Source organism: Rattus norvegicus, chromosome 4 (assembly GCF_021556685.1).
Source record: "Rattus norvegicus strain SHRSP/BbbUtx chromosome 4, alternate assembly SHRSP_T2T, whole genome shotgun sequence".
NCBI lineage: Eukaryota > Metazoa > Chordata > Mammalia > Rodentia > Muridae > Rattus > Rattus norvegicus.
In genome coordinates this window covers 105768296-105786868 of record NC_141537.1, presented here as the reverse complement: position 1 = coordinate 105786868, position 18573 = coordinate 105768296, and the positions used below count along the sequence as shown (strand labels likewise).

The 18573-nt window shown below is 49.4% G+C and overlaps 1 protein-coding gene across 9 annotated transcripts in view; it reads left to right on the top strand.

Moving 5' to 3' along the window:
- The window catches only part of Elmod3 (ELMO domain containing 3), a 38628-nt gene extending 22874 nt beyond the window's left edge, over positions 1–15754 (top strand). For 7 of the 9 annotated variants that reach the window (XM_087656632.1, XM_087656628.1, XM_087656633.1 and 4 more), the window contains 6 exons: positions 53–176; positions 428–550; positions 2979–3109; positions 12788–12864; positions 13202–13329; positions 14848–15754. In XM_087656632.1, the coding sequence (XP_087512758.1) occupies positions 53–176; positions 428–550; positions 2979–3109; positions 12788–12864; positions 13202–13329; positions 14848–15050 (786 nt within the window). In that variant the 3' untranslated portion in view covers positions 15051–15754. 9 annotated transcript variants of the gene reach the window in all.
- The last annotated feature ends 2819 nt before the right edge of the window (positions 15755–18573 follow it).

Here is an 18573-nt window from a genome sequence, read left to right as displayed (position 1 = left end):
TGGACAGTCATTGATAAAAGTTTGAGTAGATTGTCTGTCCTTTTCTTCTCAGAAAAGAATCCAGCCGACTATTCAAAGGACTGGGCTCGCTGCCCTCCGGCATTGCCTCTTCGGGCCACCAAAGCTGCACCAGGGTCTTCAGGAAGAAAGAGACTTGGTTCTCACCATTGCTCAATGTAAGTGCTAGGGGCACATGAGCGGGAGCCCGGGGCCCACGAGTGGGAGCCCAGGGCACATGAGTGGGAGCCCAGGGCACATGAGTGGGAGCCCAGGGCACATGCTCAGGCTCGGGTCTATTTCCCCTGCTGTGAAAACAGGAAAGATATTAGTAGCATATCTTGACATCGTTCAGTATCCCATCCTCCAGGAAGTGTTGGCTTCTCCCTGGGAACAGCCTAGTAGAAAGTGTGCATGTGTTTTGGGGCAGGTGGCCTGGACAGCCAAAACCCAACGCATGGCCGAGTGCTCCAGACCATCTACAAGAAGCTGACTGGCTCCAAGTTCGACTGTGCCCTGCACGGAGACCATTGGGAAGACCTGGGCTTCCAGGGTGAGAGAAAAGTGCCCACCCTGCTTTCTTTGTCTGATTAGTTCAGAGGGAGAGGCCATCTTGAGTGAGAAGGGACATCTAGGAGGGTACAGAAGACTCCAGGGCCTCAGGAGCAGCACACAGGAGGGTGTGGAGTATGGCCGAGGCTGAGGGAAGAAAAGGGAGATGGAGAACTTGACACTTGGAGCTCTGCCATCTGTTAGGAATCACTTTAGTGGCACACATGGGAGTGATGCCATTTGAATTTGGTTTGCCTGTGCTGTACCCATGTATGTAGTACTGGACCTCTAGCCCAGGCCTTCGTTGCATGCTTGGTAAGCAGTCTGTCCACTGAGCTGCATCCTCAGCCTATACTATTTTCCCCCAAATCCTATCACTACATTTGCAAATAAGAAACTGTATTTGCAAATAAGAAACTGTATTTGCAAATAAGAAACAGCTGTACATGCACACCTTTAATCCCAGCACTCAGGAGGCAGAAGCAGGCAGATCTCTGTGAGTTTGAGGCCAGCCTGGTCTATAGAGCAAGCTCCAGGTCAGCCAGGGCTGTCTTGGTTTTCTACAGTTATAACAGATTTTCACAAATTTGACTAGGAGATGTAGCTAAGCTGTTAGAACACTCACCTAGCATGCACGAAGCCCTGTGTTCAGTCCCCAGCACCCTATAAAATGACAGAGTCTCATGCACATGCACTTCCAACACCGGAGAAATGGAGGTAGTCAGTCAGAAGTCATATCAGCTGCATAGCAGGTTGGAGACCAGCCTGGACTCCATGCAACCCTGTGCAGACATAAGAGTTACTTAGAACAAGCAGGCCTACTGCCACCCTCTAGTTTGTAGCTGAGTCTGACACAGGACTCAGTGAGAGGACCAGGGTGTCAGATATGCTGATCTCATTTGTGAAGAATCTAGGAGAAAATCTTTTTCCCTAACCTTTTGAGCTTCTATAAACTTCCTGAAGACCTCTATCCCCATGGCCAGTAGTAGCATCCCCAAGCTTGCTCCATCCCCACATCTTTCTCTAGCTGTGTGTTTCCACCTTCCTCTTCCATGGACCCCTCTCTTCTGCACCGAGCCCACCCAGATACCTCCTAGACATGCCCCTCTCTGCTGGTAGCAGCCTGGATTCTACCTAATCTTCATCTCCTTTGCTGTGTGCTGTGTTCCTAGATTCTGAGGTTCAGAGTGTGGTAATCTTTGGAAGTGGGGATTATTCTGACCATTATCAGAGCTCTCAGGTACCTGGGCCTTCACTGAGAAGGAAGAGGAAGAGGAGGAGGAGGAGGAGGAGGAGGAGGAGGAGGAGGAGGAGGAGGAGGAGGAGGAGGAGGAGGAGGTGGAGGAGGAGGAGGAAGAGGAGGAGGAGGAAGAGGAGGAGGAGGAAGAGGAGGAAGAGGAGGAGGAGGAGGAGGAGGAGAAGTGGGGCCACGTGCATCTGTGTGGTGCTTGGTTGGAATAGGTTGGATGTTATCTAACTGGTCTCACTGGGATGCCCTTCTCCTAACCCTTTGGCTGGAGAGCCAGCTTTTCTGGAACGTCTGTGGTCTGCTCTTCGTCTGTTTCCTATTGCTATCACAAAATACTTAAACTGGGTAATGTATAGAAAATAGTGGCTTCTTTGGCTCATGATTTCGATGGCTGTGGTGTCTAAGAGCATGGCTCCAGAATCTACTTGACATGAGTTGAGGGCCTTCTTACTGAGTCATAACATAGTGGAGATGCAGGGGAAAGGGCAGGCCTGGTCTATCGGAGACTTTGCTCCTCTTTTATCTGCCTGCTAGCCTTGAACTTGGCTATGCAGACAATGATGACCTTAAATGTCTCATCCTCCTGCCTCTACCTCCCAAGTGCTGGGAAAACTGGCATGCTGACAAACACGTCCAGTTTATAATACTCTGGGGATGGCACCTAGGGCTTCATGTGTGGTGGGCAAACACATTGCCTGCTATCTCTACCCCCAGCCCCTATCTCTGTGAAGACTCTGCTGGTATCGAGTGGGAAAATGACTCCAGAAGGCCTTGGGAACAGAAGGAAACCACTGCCCAGGCACTCCTGAGTGCTGAAGGATGAGCTTGTTTGGTCCCATTGAGTGGGCGTGTGCAGGGCTCTCATCCTCCTCTAATCCATCAGGGCCAGTGTCAAGGCAGTGGTCCAGCTCACTGGGAGCTCAGGACACATTAAGTGAACATTCTTTTTTTTTTTAAAGATTTATTTATTATATATGAGTACACTGTAGCTGTCTTCAGACACACCAGAAGAGGGCATCGGATCTCTTTACAGATGGTTGTGAGCTACCATGTGGTTGCTAGGAATTGAACTCAGGACCTCTGGAAGAGCAGTCAGTGCTCTTAACCACTGAGCCATCTCTCCAGCCCCTAAGTGCACATTCTTGCTCACTGTTTCTGCTCACCCTGGTTTCTGCCACAGGAGCAAATCCAGCCACAGACCTCAGGGGAACAGGTTTCCTGGCCCTCCTGCACCTCCTGTACCTGGTCATGGACTCTAAGACTTTGCTGATGGCGCAGGAGATCTTACGCCTATCTCATCACCATATCCAGGTAGGTTCGGTGGGAAGACAGAGGGAAGGACTGTGGACTGAGGACCCTCAGCCAGGACAACACAGTTCCGTGTCCAGATGACAGAGACGAGCCAGGAATGGCTTCTCTGTCAAATGCCTTGGAATCTGGGCTCTGCTGTTGGACTTTAGCAAATTCCCGAACCACTCAGAACTTTGATTTCCTTACCTGCAAGATGGGAATCATAAAGTCTTGTTTTCACTTCCTTTCTGTGTTCTGGTAAAGCTAGTGAGGAAGGAAGAGTGGTTTTGCTCACAGTTAGGCTATAGGACATCAACGCCGGGAGTCACAGCAGCTGGGGCTTTGGGAGGCAGCTGGTCGCAGTGCACACAGTCAAGGAACAAAGCAACACCTGCAGGAATGTTAAGCCTACTTGTCCGTTTCACATGGTTCTAGATCACCTGCCCAGCAAATGGTCCCACCCACAGTTACGATGCGTGTCTCCTTGTCAACAACATAATCAAGATAATCTGTTGTTAGCATGCCCAAAGGCCCATATCCCAGGATTCCTGACACTGGCCACTTTCAACACAGTCATCATGACTGTTAGCTCACTGGGCATATCCAGTTGTCTGTGGTCAGATGCACTAGGCACACAGAGGGGTTGCTGCTTCCGGTATTGGTAGCTTCTTTCTTGGCCCAGGGATGGTTTTAGTAACCCCTTAATACTCCCTGCCCTTTGGAAATAGGTCTGATGGTTTTCCCATGTGGTGAAAGATAGTATCCCCTCCAGAGAAGACGGATGTGGCCTGCTTCCTCCCTTTATCTCCCCAAATTCCTGGGGCTAGCAATTAATTCGCTCAGTGAACAAAGATTTCCTCCGCATCCCCACCCACCCTCAGAAATGTTCTGTGATACTTGGGATGAGTCAGAGAACAAAACAGACCAGGATCCTTCCAGCAGAGATGACAAGATGAGTGAATTAATTCCAGAATCCTTTAGAGAGGCGTTAAGTAAGGGCAGGACACAGTGTAATGGCAGGGTCAGATGGCTCTCAGGAGATAAACAGAGCCTATAAGGAGGTGGCATGTTGGCCAGGCCTGTGTCTAGGGTGCCTGGTGTTCCAGAGGATACAGCAGAACCAAAGGTCACCAGAAAGCAGGCAGTAGAAGGAACGAGTAGATGGAATATGTTCCAAGGTGTTAGAAGAGGTCACCAAGGAAGCAGGCCAGAGAGCAGGAGTCCAGGTTCATCAGGTGCAACTGCTCAAAGCCTCCCACAGCACAGTGGCCTGCTGCCTCACAGGGACCTTACCAGCTGCTGGGTGAAAGACAATTTCCGAGGAGTCCCTTGTGATCATCCAAGCTTGTGGGGGGCGGGGCGGGGGGCAGTGGGTTGGAACAGGGACATTTCAGAGGAGATGAAATAAAATAGTGAGTGACTGTAAGAGATTGGGAGCAGTGTGGGTTTGATGCAGTGGACATAGGGTTAGGATTTAGGGCAAGGAGGAAGTCAGTGTTTTTTTGTTTTTTGTTTTTTAAAACTAAGGACAGCTAGGAAAAAAAAAAAAGAGGCATAGTGGTGCATACCTTTAACCCCAGCACTCAGGAGGCAGAGGCAGGAGGATTTCTGTGACTGAGGCAGCATGGACTACATATAGGTCATCTAAGACTATATAGTGAGGCTTTTTCTCAAAAAAAAAAAAAAGAAGAAGAAGAAAAAGAAAAAAAGGAAAGAAAAGAAAGAGGTACCATAAAGAAGTAGAGGCTAGAGAGGTAGTTCAGTGGTTAGGAACACTGACTGCTTTTAGAGAGCCCAGGTTTAGTTCCTAGCACCTACATGACCGTTCACAATAGTCTGGACCTCCAATTCCAGGGCATCTGCCATTCTCTTCTGCTCTCCTCAAGCACAGGGCACCCATGTGGTGCACAGACATACATGCAAGCAAACCACCATCCACATAAAAATTGAAGAAAAATAAGTGCATATCCTGAGCAGGGTGTGGTGGCACAGGACTAATCCTTGCAAGGCCGCACACAATGACGCCCTTGCAAGGCCGCACACAATGACGCCCGGGGTTGGAAACGTAGCTGTGAAAGACCACTTACCTAGCAGGCTCAGGGTACCGCAGTCAATCCCTACTACTACCATAGAACAAATACCTCTCGTGAGCTGGTACCAGCCTGGGCTACATACCAAGTTCAAGGCAAGCCTAGGCTATATAGCCAGAAAGAGAAAAAAGGAAAGAAGAGAGAGGAGGTGAGGAGGAAACGAGAAAGAGAGAGAAGGGGAGAAGAAAAGAATGATGATGGAGAGTTAGCCATTTCAGTGTCCCCAGAAAACCCTCTGTGGACCCCAGAAGCCTGTGTTGTAAATATTCCTGCAGGCAATCCTGAGAACTGGTCAGCAGTGGAAGTCCTGCTCTCAGTCCTGAAGGTGGAGTGAGATAGCCTGGAACAAGTGAGACGGCGTCCCCATCATTACCCAACAGGAGATGAGAGGGAGGGAAGGCAGGAGTCCAGGAGACAGAAACACCCCAGAAGCCACAGGGAGGCAGATATTGAGTTGGCCTTGATCTGGGCCAGATGGGGCTGGTGGGTAAGAGGTCAGATCCAAGGATTGCTGGGCTGTTGCTGGGAACCGCAACTGGGACATTTTCAGCAGACTTCAGAGAAAAGAGCCTTGACTTAAGTTTAAAAGGGAGGAATAAATTTGAGGCAGTAAATACTCTTTTTCAGAGGATTTCATGCTACAGGAAGCCAGGAAGGGTAACTGGACTCTGAAGTCCAGTCATGTTGAGTATATGTGTGGGGTGTGTATATTCTTGTTTTTATTTTGCTTTTTTATTTTAAAATTTTATTTTTATTTGGGTCTGGAGAGATGGCTTAGCAGTTAAGAGCACTGAATGCTCTTCCAGAGGACCCAGGTTTGATTCCCAGCACCCACTGACTCCAAGATTTGTCACCCTTACATAGACACACATGCATGCAAAATAGATAAAAAACACATTATTAAAAGATTTTTATGTTTACTTATGTGTATGTGTGTGTACGTGCACATGTGTGCAGGTACCTATGGAGCGCAGAAGAGGGCGTAGGACCCCCTAGAGGTGGTTGTGAGTGGCCCGATGTAGGTGCTAGATCCAACCTCAATCCTTTGCAAGAGTAGCCCGTGCTCTTAACCACCGAGCCATTTCTCCAGCCCTCACTTTGCTTTGTTCTGTTCTTAATTTTTGAGTCAGCATTTCCCTCTGTTGTCCAGGCTGCCTTGGAACTCACTGGGTAGCCCAGATTGTCTTAAATACATAGCAATGCTCCTGCTCCAGCCTCCCCGGTGGTAGGATCACACGTGTGAGCCCCCATATATAACAAGTAGTTATTTTTATGAAATGTCAAATGTACAGAAAAGTTGGGAAGTACTGTGTAATAACAGAAATCAACATTAGAACCCTGGGGTTTGAGACACAACCCAGTTGGTCGAGGGTTTGCCTCTTCCGCACAAAGCCCTGTGTTCAGTTCTTTTCATTCTATCCAGAGTGATCTGTGGCACTCATTCAGTTCTGAGTGAGTGAGTTTATTAAGTACATAGCAAACACAGGTAAAAGGATAAATACCAAGTAAGAGATGAGTGTTCATCAAGTCAGGCCATCACCACATCTAGCAGAAGTGGGGGAACCCTGCCCAAACTGTCATGCGGAGGTGACAGTCTGCGAGAGTCCTGGGCACAGCAGGGTGATCTCTCCTCCCCACTGCAGGTGGTTTAATGCTGCCTTGAGTCACCAAGAGCAGCCTCTGTTGGGAATGGTTTCCTTTCCAGCTGGCCTCAGTGTGTCGTTTGAGCAGTGTCTTTAATGCCCTCAGTTGTTCGCTGTCCTCCTTCCTCCCTCCTCAGGGGTAGGGGGCCAGTCTGGCCCAGGACACCTGAGATCAACAGACTTGAATCTGAGACAGGGAACTCCTGTTCTCAAGAGTCAGCGATCAACAAGCACAAACAGCATGTGACAATTTACCAGTATAATTGATATTAGGGGGCCACAGGACCTGACATGTTATGGCATACTTGGTTTTTTTTTTTTTTTTTTTTTTGGTTCTTTTTTTTCGGAGCTGGGGACCGAACCCAGGACCTTGCGCTTCCTAGGCAAGAGCTCTACCACTGAGCTAAATCCCCAACCCCTAAGGCATACTTGTAAATTCAAGGTCATCCTATGTTTCACAGCAAGTTCAAAGTCACCCTGGGATACAGGAGACCTTTTATTTATTTATTTATCTCTCTATTAACAGTAAACATTCGATTTGTATAACTATTTTTTTAAGATTTTTAAAAATTTTATGTATATGAGTACTCTAGCTGCATGTACACCAGTGTGCCAGAAGAGGGCATCAGATCCCATTACAGATGGTTGTGAGCCACCATGTGGTTGCTGGGAATTGAACTCAGGACCTCTGGAAAAGCAGACAGTGCTTTTAATAGCAGAGCCATCTCTCTAGCCCAGATCACCCCTTTTTAAGAAGAAGCAGAGGGTGGGGGGGAGGTTAACCCACACCTTTAATCCCAGTATCCTGGGAATCAGAGGCAGAAAGATCTGTTGTGAGTTCAAGGCCAGCAGGTCTACATAGAGAAATCCAGGTCAGTCGGGTGCCATAGTAGAACCATCTCAAAAGGGCCTGGGGGCTGGGGATGTGGCTCAGTTGCTAGAGCACCTGCCTAGTATCCACAAGGCTCTGTGTTCAGTCCTCAGTGCAAACCAAACATTGTGCTGCCCACCTGCAATGCTAGCACTCAGGAGGTAGAGGTCAGATGTGGGTCATCCCCAGCTACACAGCGACTTAGAAGCCAGCCTTGAATAGCTGAGACCCTGTCTTTTAAAAAAATGCTGGAAGCTTGCAGGGAGGAATGGATGGGGAGAGTGGTTTACAAGCAGGGTACCACCATCCCTCCATATACATATACTCCAGCCCCCGGAGAGGAGCGCTGAGAAAGGACCATTAATGCTTTACAGCACTGCCGGAAACTATGTCCCCAGCAGAATGCCAGGTCCACAAATAGAGTGAGTATTTATTCATAGGAACATTTGCTGGTAATTGGAAGCTATTGTCAAGCCATGGGCGTCACACACTGAGTACAGCACTTGTGCCAGGAACACAGCAGCACATTTAGAAAGTCGGGGAAAGGTAAAAGATAGGGACAGACCAAGGGTTGCACAGATCTTCATTAGACTTGGAGCACAGGAAACCAGTCGTGACCCTGGAGTCGGGGAGAGGGGCATACAGTGACCTGAAGAAGTACAAAGAACCAAGTGAAGCTAGATGAGATCATGCATTGATCAGGCGATGGAGGCAGGAACATCAGTAGTTCGAGGCCACCCTCAATTACATGGTACACTCCAGGCCCATCTTAAAAGTAAAATTTGCCCTGCTATTTTGGAGATAAATAAGTGGAAGTGTATGTGTTAGTTACTTCTCTGTCACTGGGACAAGTTACCTGACCAAAGCAGCTTCAGGAAAGACTTCCTTTGACCCACGTGGTCACGTGGTATCCACACTTAGGGAACAGAGTGAAAGCTTGGCTCAATGTCTCCTTTTCTCTCAGTCCGGAACATTAGATCACGGATGGTGCCACCAGCATTTAGGGTGGGTCCCCCTCAGTTAATCAACCTCATCTAGATAATCCCTCAAAGGCAGTGCTGGAAGCTTGTCTCTGGTGACTCTAGACCCTGCCAAGTTGACAGTCAAGAGTAGCTGTCAGCTCCCCTCACCTGTGCTCATCCGTGCACGCAAATGTAGTGGGCTACAAGAGAGACGTGGAGGTGAGAGGACAGCTCCATAGGTCCCGTGGGAGAAAGGGGTTAGGTGGGGTCTTGAGGGACATACAATCAAACACCGTGTGTGTGTGTGTGTGTGTGTGTGTGTGTGTGTGTGTGTGTGTGCGCGCGCCTGTGTGAAATTGTGAAGGCTATCACGTAGAACAATAAAGGTGAGTGTAAGAATGAAGAAAAGGGTAGGTGGTTTGGACCCCTGTCTACACCCTTAGTCCTCAGGTGATATTGTCTTGGATTGTCACTGTCTTTGACCAATGCACTTTTAAGAAATATTTTGAATTTTACTTTTATGTGTATGGACAGGAACACACACAGCACATAGACATCAGATTCCCTGAAAACAGGGTTACAGAGGTTGAGAGCCAAACTCACGTCTGTGTTCTGGAAAAGCAGTCATCACTCAACCATTGAGCCATCTCTCTAGCCCTTTATTTTAATTCTTTGTCTACATGCATGTTTGTATGTATATGTGTGCACATGACTGCAGGGTCCTGTGGAGGCCAGGACAGGGCATGTGGAGTAACACGGTGGTAAGCTTCCGCATGCGGGTCCAGGTCTTCAGACTTTGTGGCACACCAGCCGAGCCACCCCACCATTACAAAGCAGACTGGCCTCACACTCCCTCTGTAGCCGAAAGTAGCCTTGAATCCTGATCCTCCTGCTTCTGCTCCCTCACCAGCACTTTAGCTTTAACTTGTTAATGATTTAGATTTACAGAAAATGTATGAAAGTAGCTTTAGACAGAGCAGCCATATATCCACTTCCCGGTAATCTTCTACAGCCGTATGGCTGTCATGAAAACAACGAACGATTGGCTATTGCACATCTGCACAGCCTCCCGTGCACATCTGCAGCAGCCTCCCGTGCACATCTGCACAGCCTCTCTTCTGCTCTCATTGGTTTTCTATGTCAGGCTCTTGCACCCGGGTCCCGCCGCATCTTGTTACCATGTCTCCTTTAGCCCCTCAGCCTGTGGGAAGGTTTATTTTCCCCTGACTTTAGTTTTGACACAATTGAGGACCCAACGTTAGTTTTTTTATAGGATATTCTCAATTTTGGTTTGTCTCACATTTTTTTCAAATGATTTTGGGTATGCATTTGGGCAAAATGGAACCACAAATGTGTTTTCCAAGAGCCTGGTACCAAGGTGCACACACTGTCTCTGTGTCTTATTCCTAGCAAGTTAGCTTTGGTTAAGATGGTGTCCTCTGGTCTTCCATTTATTATAAAGTGTTTTCCCCTTATAATTAATAACAATTTTACAAAAAATACCTTAATGTTATACGAATTCCTTGTTTATCCTCAAATTTTCACCCACAACTTTTAAAAATATTTATTTTTTAAAATTATGCACATCTGTATGTGCATGTGCCTGTGAGTGCAGGTACCTGCACAGCTGCAGGCCTCAGACCCCTGGGGACCTAAAGTTATAGGTGGCTGGGAGCCCAGGCTGGTCCCAAACCCACAGCCCTCAGGACCATCGAGCCTTCGAAGCAATTGACACATTCGTACTACACCACCACACCTAACCAGCAATTCCAGGGTTCCCACGTGAAACCTGATCAGGTGGGAGACCTGCTGAGTTTGAGGCCACTTTGGGTTCTTAAAACACAAACAAAACAACAAAAAACAAATGTGAAATTTGACCTCCAGCCCTATAAACCTCCAAAGTGTGCAGTCTTCCAGGTGTAGTCTGGGACACGTCCAACCACCGTCACTTCTGTTTACTCCTATAAAGATGGCTGAGGGCCACTGAGGTGACTCAACAGGTAAAGGTCCTTCCTGCCAAGCCCAGTGACCTGAGTTCGAACCCCAGTCTCCACACAGTAGAAAGAGAGAACTGACTACTACAAAGTGTCCTCTGACCTTCACACATGTGCCATGTCACGTGCACATGTCCATCCACACATGTGTATAAATGGATATAACTAAGAAAAACCTTAGGGCTAGAGAAGTGAGTCGGCAGTTCAGAGCACTGGCTGCTCTTCCAGAGGGCCTGGGACGATTCCAGCACCCACATGGCGCCTCCCAGGACACTGGCACCTTATTTAGACCTACCAGGTATACATTTGGTACACAGACATACATATAGGCAACATAACTCTACATATGAAATTATAAACAGTTTCTAAAAAAAAAAAAAATAGGAGAGAGCCTAACTTTCAGGTGTCTGTGGTGCTCCCTGCTAGAAGAGAATTGACTCACACTTCCAGGTAAGTGCTCAGAGACCCCAGCTTCTGTGCACCCAGATTGCAGAAGGACTTTTAGCCCTTCATCCTGAAAAGTAGCTCAGCCCTCAGAGAGAAGTGGGACTCATCAGCGTCCTTTAATGAGGCACTTGCGGCAGTGCTGACACTGATTGGCTACCTTCCCACGAGGCGTCTGTTCAGTGTGGTATTCTGTCCTCTGAGTCTCCTTTTCCAGCAGAGGAGTGTGCAGCCCCGAGAGGCCCAGTGCTTCTGCTCACAGTAGGTGCTCAGAAATACTAGTGTGAGTCCACACCTGCCAGTGGTCCACACTCGGGGATTCCCAGCCAGCAACCCACTCCAGAGTCACCTGGAATGTGTTACGTGTGTCACACCTGGGAGTCTGGAGTGAGGCCAGCCAAGCCTCAAGAGATGTTTGGCTCTTCCTGCTTTGATATTCAAAAATAGTGAAGCCCAAAGGAAAGGCACGAAGGCAAATGAAAATGCAAAAATGGCCAAGAGGAACAGGAGGGTGAGGCCAGCTTGCTCTCCATAGCAAGTTTCAACCCAACCAGGGCTTCACAACGGACCCTGTGTCAAAACGCCTGCGATGGGATGTAGTTGAGTTGGTACAATGCCTGCTTAGCATTCAGGACACCCTAGGTTTGATCCCCAACATCACATAAACTGAGCATGGTGGGACGTGACTGTAATCCCAGTATTTGGCAGGAGGAGGAAGGAAGTCAGAGTTCAAAGTCAAGAGCTGGTGAGATGGCTCAGCAGTTAAGAGCACTGACTGCTCTTCAAGAGGATCCAGGTTCAATTCCCAGCACCCACCTATCAGCTCACAACTGTCTGTAACGCTACTCCAGGGGGATACAACAACCTCTTCTGGCCTCTCCTGGCACTAGGTATACATGTGGTATACAGGACGTACATGCTGGCAATCACTCTTACATACACAGTCAACCAATCAATCAATAGTTCAAGATCAATCTTGGCTGCAAAGAGTTTCAGTCAAGCATGGGATCTGTGAAACCCTGTCTTTTTTTTTTTTTTTAATTATTTATTTCATGTATGTGAGTACACTGTAGCTGTCTTCAGACACACCAGAAGAGGGCATCAGATCCCATTACAGATGGTTGTGAGTCACCATGTGGTTGCTGGGAGTTGGACTCAGGACCTCTGGAAGAGCAGTCGGTGTTCTTTTTTAATTTTTTAATTTTTAATTTCTTTTTTAATTTCCCCCAACTCCTCCCCCTCCCCTTCTATATGATGTTCCCCTCCCCATCCTCCCCCCATTACCACCCTCCCCACAACAGTCCAGTTCACTCGGTGCTCTTAACTGTTGAGCCATCTCTCCAGCCCAGAAACCCTGTCTTAAAAAAAAAAAAGGGGGGGGGGTTGGGGATTTAGCTCAGTGGTAGAGCGCTTGCCTAGGAAGCGCAAGGCCCTGGGTTCGGGTTCAGTCCCCAGCTCCGGAAAAAAAAGAACCAAAAAAAAAAAAGAAAAAAAAAAAGGAGGGAGTTGGATGCAGACCTAGCTTGGAGCAACCTCCTGTAACCTCCTAGATTCCAGGCCTTATGTAAGGTGGGGCGCAGAGGCAATGACAGCAGCAGTCGCCTCTGTGGGTTTAGTTCCTGCCAGTCACATGAGACAGAGGAAATGTGTAAGGGCAGAGCTGGCTGGCCACTGACTTGTGATCCTCCATTCCAGCAATTCCCCTTCTGTTTGATGTCTGTGAACATCACCCGCATTGCCATCCAGGCCTTGAGGGAAGAGTGTCTCTCCAGGTGAGCCCCTAGTGGGTCAGAGTCCCATCCATGCCTCAAGCCTTCATAACTCTGTTACCTGCTGGTTCTCAGAGCTAGACAACATCTCCATGCACCAGCTACCTCTCCTCACTGACCCGACCCAAATGCCAGGCTTCCAAATGCTGGTGGGGTGGGGCTGGTGGGGTGGGTGGGGTGGGGCTGGTGGGTGGGGTGGGGCTGGTGGGGTGGGTGGGGTGTGGCTGGTGGGGTGGGTGAGGTGGGGCTGGTGGGGTGAGATGGGGTGGTAGGTCAGGGAGGAGGGCACTGGTGTGTCAGGTTCATTGGTGGCTAAGCAGGTTGCCTCCCTGTCCTGTAGGGAATGTAACCGTCGGCGGAAGGTCATCCCAGTGGTGAACAGCTTCTACGCAGCTACTTTCCTTCACCTGGCACGAATGTGGAGGACCCAGCATAACACTATTTTAGACTCAGGCTTTGTCCTCAAAGGTTGGCACTTTCTCCTGTGTCCAGGGCCACAGAGCCCAGGGTAGAGCTACTGTATTTCCCTCTCCCCTTCCCCTCCCACCCGCCCGCCCTTGGCACACCCTGGGGCCTGCTATTTCTTCTTTCTCTGCCCCCCTCCCCCTTCTCTTTCCACCCCACACTTCGTTCCCTCGCTTGCTTGTTTGTGGTTTGTGTTGAAGCAGGATCACTCTATGAGATCCTGGCTGGCCTGGAACCTGCTGTGAGACCATGTTGGCCTCAAACTTAGAACAGTCCATCTGCCAGGCTGCGGCCATGTCTGATGGCCGTCTCCATCTGGCGATTGCTTGTTGTTGCTGTTACCGTTTTGTGGATTTCTGAGGTGGAGTCTCTCACTGTAACTAGGTGACAGTCCTGCACCTGCCTTCCTTTTTTTTTTTTTCAGAGCTGGGGATCGAACCCAGGGCCTTGCGCTCGATAGGCAAGCGCTCTACCGCTGAGCTAAATCCCCAACCCGCACCTGCCTTCCTTGTGTGGGACTACAGTCGAGCCTTCATGCATGGCTCCCGCTGATCACACAAAACAATGACACCCTCTCATCTTCTGAGCAAAACTTTAGCTTGCTCAGCACAGTGCAGGCAGATCCCTGTGAGTTCAAGGCCAGCCTGGTCTGCATGAGTTTCAGACAAGCCAGGGCTACCTAGTGAGACCCTGTCTCATAAAACAACAACAGAACTAAAAGACGGCTCTGTGGTTAAGGCAGCCCACTGTTCTTGCAGAGGACCCCATTAGGTTCCCACACCCATGACCAGCAGCTCCCATCTGCCTGGAACTCTAGCTCCAGGGAGATTCTACTCCATCTCTGGCCTCTGCAGCCATCCACACTCACAGGTACATACCCACAGTCAGTCATATACAGACTCTAAGAATAATAAAATTAAATCTTGAAAACATCAATAAAAGCGTGGGCTGGGGATGTGGCTTCATTGTGAGGGCACCTGCCTGGCATTCAGGAGCCCCTGGGCTCAATCCCCAGTGATGCATGACCTCCTCAGGCATCAGGCACACCTCTGGTACACAGACATACACTCAAGCAAAGCCTAACACATTTAAAATAAATAAAAATCTTAAACACTGAAAGCTGTGGAAGCCAAGGCCTAGCGGTTGGACTGATTTCTGCAAAGTTGAGTTCTGTGTCACAGCAAAGAAGTGGTTCTTGGGCTCTTGTCTGGTTTTGCCATTTGACCATCTTTGATGACTGTCCTATCTTTAAAGGACAGGAGGTAGCAGGATGGGGTGGCACAAGCCTTTAATCCCAGCACTCAGAAGACAGAGGCAGGCAGATCTCTGTGAGTTCGAGGCCAGCCTCATCTACAGAGTGAGTTCCAGTACAGTCTGGGCTACACAGAAAAACCCTATTTCAAAACAAACAAACAAGGACAGGGTTTGGAGATGCTTACAAAGCCATTGGACTTGTCATTGGGTTTGTGTGCCATCCAAAGATCCCTTAAACCTTCAGTTCCCTGATCTCCTCTGTTCCAGATTTGGAAGCATTGGCTAAGAAGAGGCCAAGACGACTGCTCAAGACCCTGGACAACTACCTAGCCCAGTTGTCAAAGGGACAGGCCTCCTTATTGGAGGCCCAGAAGTGCCCTGGATCACAGGGACCTCACTCCAAGGATCTCACTTTCATTGGCGTGTGTGACCTACCGTCTCATTCATTCGAGAGTACAGGGTTGATCTGACCACCACAGAGACCATTCCTAGAAAGGCAGGCTGGGTTGCTGGAACTTTCTGAACTAAAGAACCATATCTAGGCCAAAGCCCTTCATGCCTCTGCAGGTGGGATTAGGATGCTCCCAGGTGTGGGTAGTGACACCCACAATTCTACACCAGCATAGCACATTCAGGCAGCTAGGATTACCCTCCATGCCATCTTCGAAGCACTTTCTGTCATTCCCAGCTGGGTTCCAGTTCACAGGGTGGACTCCAGATATCTCAGTGGAAGTGAGCAGACGGCCCTATCTGAACTGTCTACACATCTGCACCTAGAGGGAGAGACCCTGGAAGCAACAGCTAAGATTCTGACTCCCCAACAGCAGTCCCCAGCCTGTGATTGGAATTGGAAGAAAAGATGGCACTATCTTCAGCCAGCAGGGGGCAGCACAACACAGAAAAAGTGACTGACTTTATAGGCAGGCCTCTTCCTCCAGCCACTGTTTCCAAGACACCTGTTCCCACCCCACCCTTCTCCTCTTTCCCCTCCCTCTCTGTTGCCCACCATTGTTTGTAATCTAGAAATGAACACTCAGCTGGCTAGATTCAAGCACCCCATCCCCACCGCCCAGGGGCTGGAGCTCCTGTGAAGACCATTGGTTATCTAGCCTGCCTGAGAGGCAAGTTAACTCACTCACCCACCAGCAGTTTTAGAATAAAGGGATTGTGGTTATCTGCGGTATTTCTTTCTTCTAAGACAGTTCTTTCAGGGCCTTCCTTGCCCCCGTTGTCTGAGCACCAGACCAGGCCAGGGGGATTAAAGTGCCTGGGCTTCAGTGGGGTTGCAGACTCCAGAATGGAGTAGCTTCCTACTCCGGGCCTACCTGCCACCTGGGTTCCCTAGCTGTACCTGCAGGCCCGAAGATGTCTTTTTTCCTTAGGATTGTTTGTGTGTGTGACGTGACATGTGGGGCACACACAAGATAAAGCAAGTGTGAGGAGGTCAAAAGCTAGCTTTGGGAAGTTGCTTCTCTCCTAACACCTATAAGTTCTAGGGATTAAAAACCAGGGCATCAGGCTTCTGTGGCAAGCTTCTTAGCTGCTCAGCCATCTTGCACACCCAGGCCTGGAGGCTTCTTGCATGCTCTGGCCAGTAAGCATGGTGCTCTCATTAAGGTGGGCAGGTGTGGTGTCCACCCCAGGGTATTCCTGCATTTGCTTTTGGGCCTGGTTGTTGCTCCCTCACCACAGCAGATGTGCATAAGCACGCGCATGCACAAGCACGCGCATGCACGCGAGCGCGCACATACACACACACAAACACACACACACACACACCACCTAACCACCCAAGAGCCTCAGGCCCCTGTGCGCCTCCCATCTTCCCTCAATTGAAGCTGTAAAACCTGAGTCCATTTCTACCTGTTTCAGGCCACTCCAAATCTGGTCCAGAGACAAACATGCCTCCCAGGGTGCTTGTGACATGCCCCACAGTTGGCCTTCCATCATATTTACACTTCCTACAGCCCCCATATTCAGCAACCAGCAGAGAGGCCAGGAAGGCAGCTCAGGCCTATGTCAGTTTGGTGCCTCATTCCCTACCATCTCTTCTCTTGCTTGAGCCTGCAAGGCTGAAAGAACAGGATCCCAGCATCAGGGCCCAAGCCACATGGGCCCTGGGAGCGTCTGGTGGGAGGGGCCAGCATCCCTGGCAGGAGCCTTCACCCAGATCAGGGTGCACACAGCTCCAGGATAACCCAGAAATCAGTTCTACTGAGAGGTTGGCTTGAGGGTTGAGGTGGAGATAGGCAGCCTCTGACAGCAGCTAAAGAACTGTGCTTTTCTTGGATGTAACAGAGACAGCCCTCCACGGGAGACCTTAAAGTACTCTGTAAATCTAGAACTGTCAGAATTACTGAGTGGGTGCGTGTCTTCCTCTCTCCCTGGTATCTACTCCTAGGTGGAAAGTTTCAGGGCATCTGTGGAGGGGTTCAGTAAAGGAGCTCACCTTCCCTTGCTTCTTAGCACAAAATCAGCAAGATGAATTTGATCAGACTTCCTGGTTTTGTGTGGGGCAGAAGAATCCAGTGTGTTACAGCTCAGAAGTCATAGTATGCCTTAGGACAGGAGGGGTGGCTCTCGGGGTGGCTCTCAGGGTGGCCGCTCTTAGGACCTCTGGTTGGAGCTCACGAGGAAACCACACTCTGTGTGTGTGTGTGTGCGTGTGCGTGTGCGTGTGTGTGTGTGTTACTTTGTGACACATTCCCCCACCCCTCTCCAACTAGGTTGTTTTGAGATAGGGTTCCATATAGCCCAGGCTGACCTTGGACTCACTATATAGCAAAGGCTGAACTCACAATCCCCCTGCCTCTGCCTTGTTAAGTGTCAGGATTATAGACATCTCTTCTCCCTAGCACATGCACTCTGCCCTCTTTGACAGGTGACAGGCCATACCATGCCATTAACAAGAAATAGAACAGGGGGGACTGGAGAGATGGCTCAGCAGTTAAGAGCACTGACTGCTCTTTCAGGGATCCTGAGTTCAATTCCCAGCAACCACATGGTGGCTCACAACCACCTGTAATAGGATCTGATGCCCTCTTCTGGTGTGTCTGAAGACAGCAACAGTGTACTCATACATAAAATAAATAAACCTTTAAAAAAAAAAAAGAAAGAAAAAGAAATAGAACAAGGCCGTGACCAGGGAGAGCCACCAAGGATCAGAAGCAGGGCCTTTCCTCTGTAAACTGGAGCTTTACACGTACACGCACACCCACACATGCATGCTCAAACACGCATAGCTCCAGGGCCTCTCCACTATAGATGGGTGCTTTACACAGACTCTCTCTCTCTCTCTCTCTCTCTCCTTTTTAAGATTTGTTTATTTATTATATATAAGTACACTGTAGCTGTCTTCAGACACACCAGAAGAGGGCATCAGATCTCATTACAGATGGTTGTGAGCCACCATGTGGTTGCTGGGATTTGAACTCAGGACCTCTGGAAGAGCAGTCAGTGCTCTTAACCACTGAGCCATCTCTCCAGCCCTCTCTCTCTCTCTCTCTCTCTCTCTCTCTCTCTCTCTCTCTCTCTCTCTCTCTCTCTCCTTGGGCTGATCAGTCAAACACAAAACTCAGTTGGGGGAGGGACAACAGCTAGCCAGCCAGCCTGTTCTAGGGCTGTGGCAGGCTCTGTTCTGTTCCACTCCCGGGTGAGTGCAATCATTTAAATCTGCCTCGGGGCCTGGTTGGAGTGTCTGAGCAGAGTCACAGCCACTGCCTTCTCTCAGCCGGGAACGTGAGACTTGAAAGTGATGCTGAGGCTTGGCACTGTGCTGCCTCCCTGTTAGGTTCTTCTGGGCATGGTGGGTGGCAGCCAGCAGCCTGCCTGGGAGTCCTAGGTCATGCAGAGTCAGTGCCAGGCTCCTGGGAGCTATGGACTTGCTGCTTATGTTCTACTCATCCCTCAGTATGGGGAGGAGCCCCAGTGGACAGGTGGGAGTGAAATCAGCTGGGACCAGTGGTACAGGAAGAGAGCTGCGGGGAAGAGAGC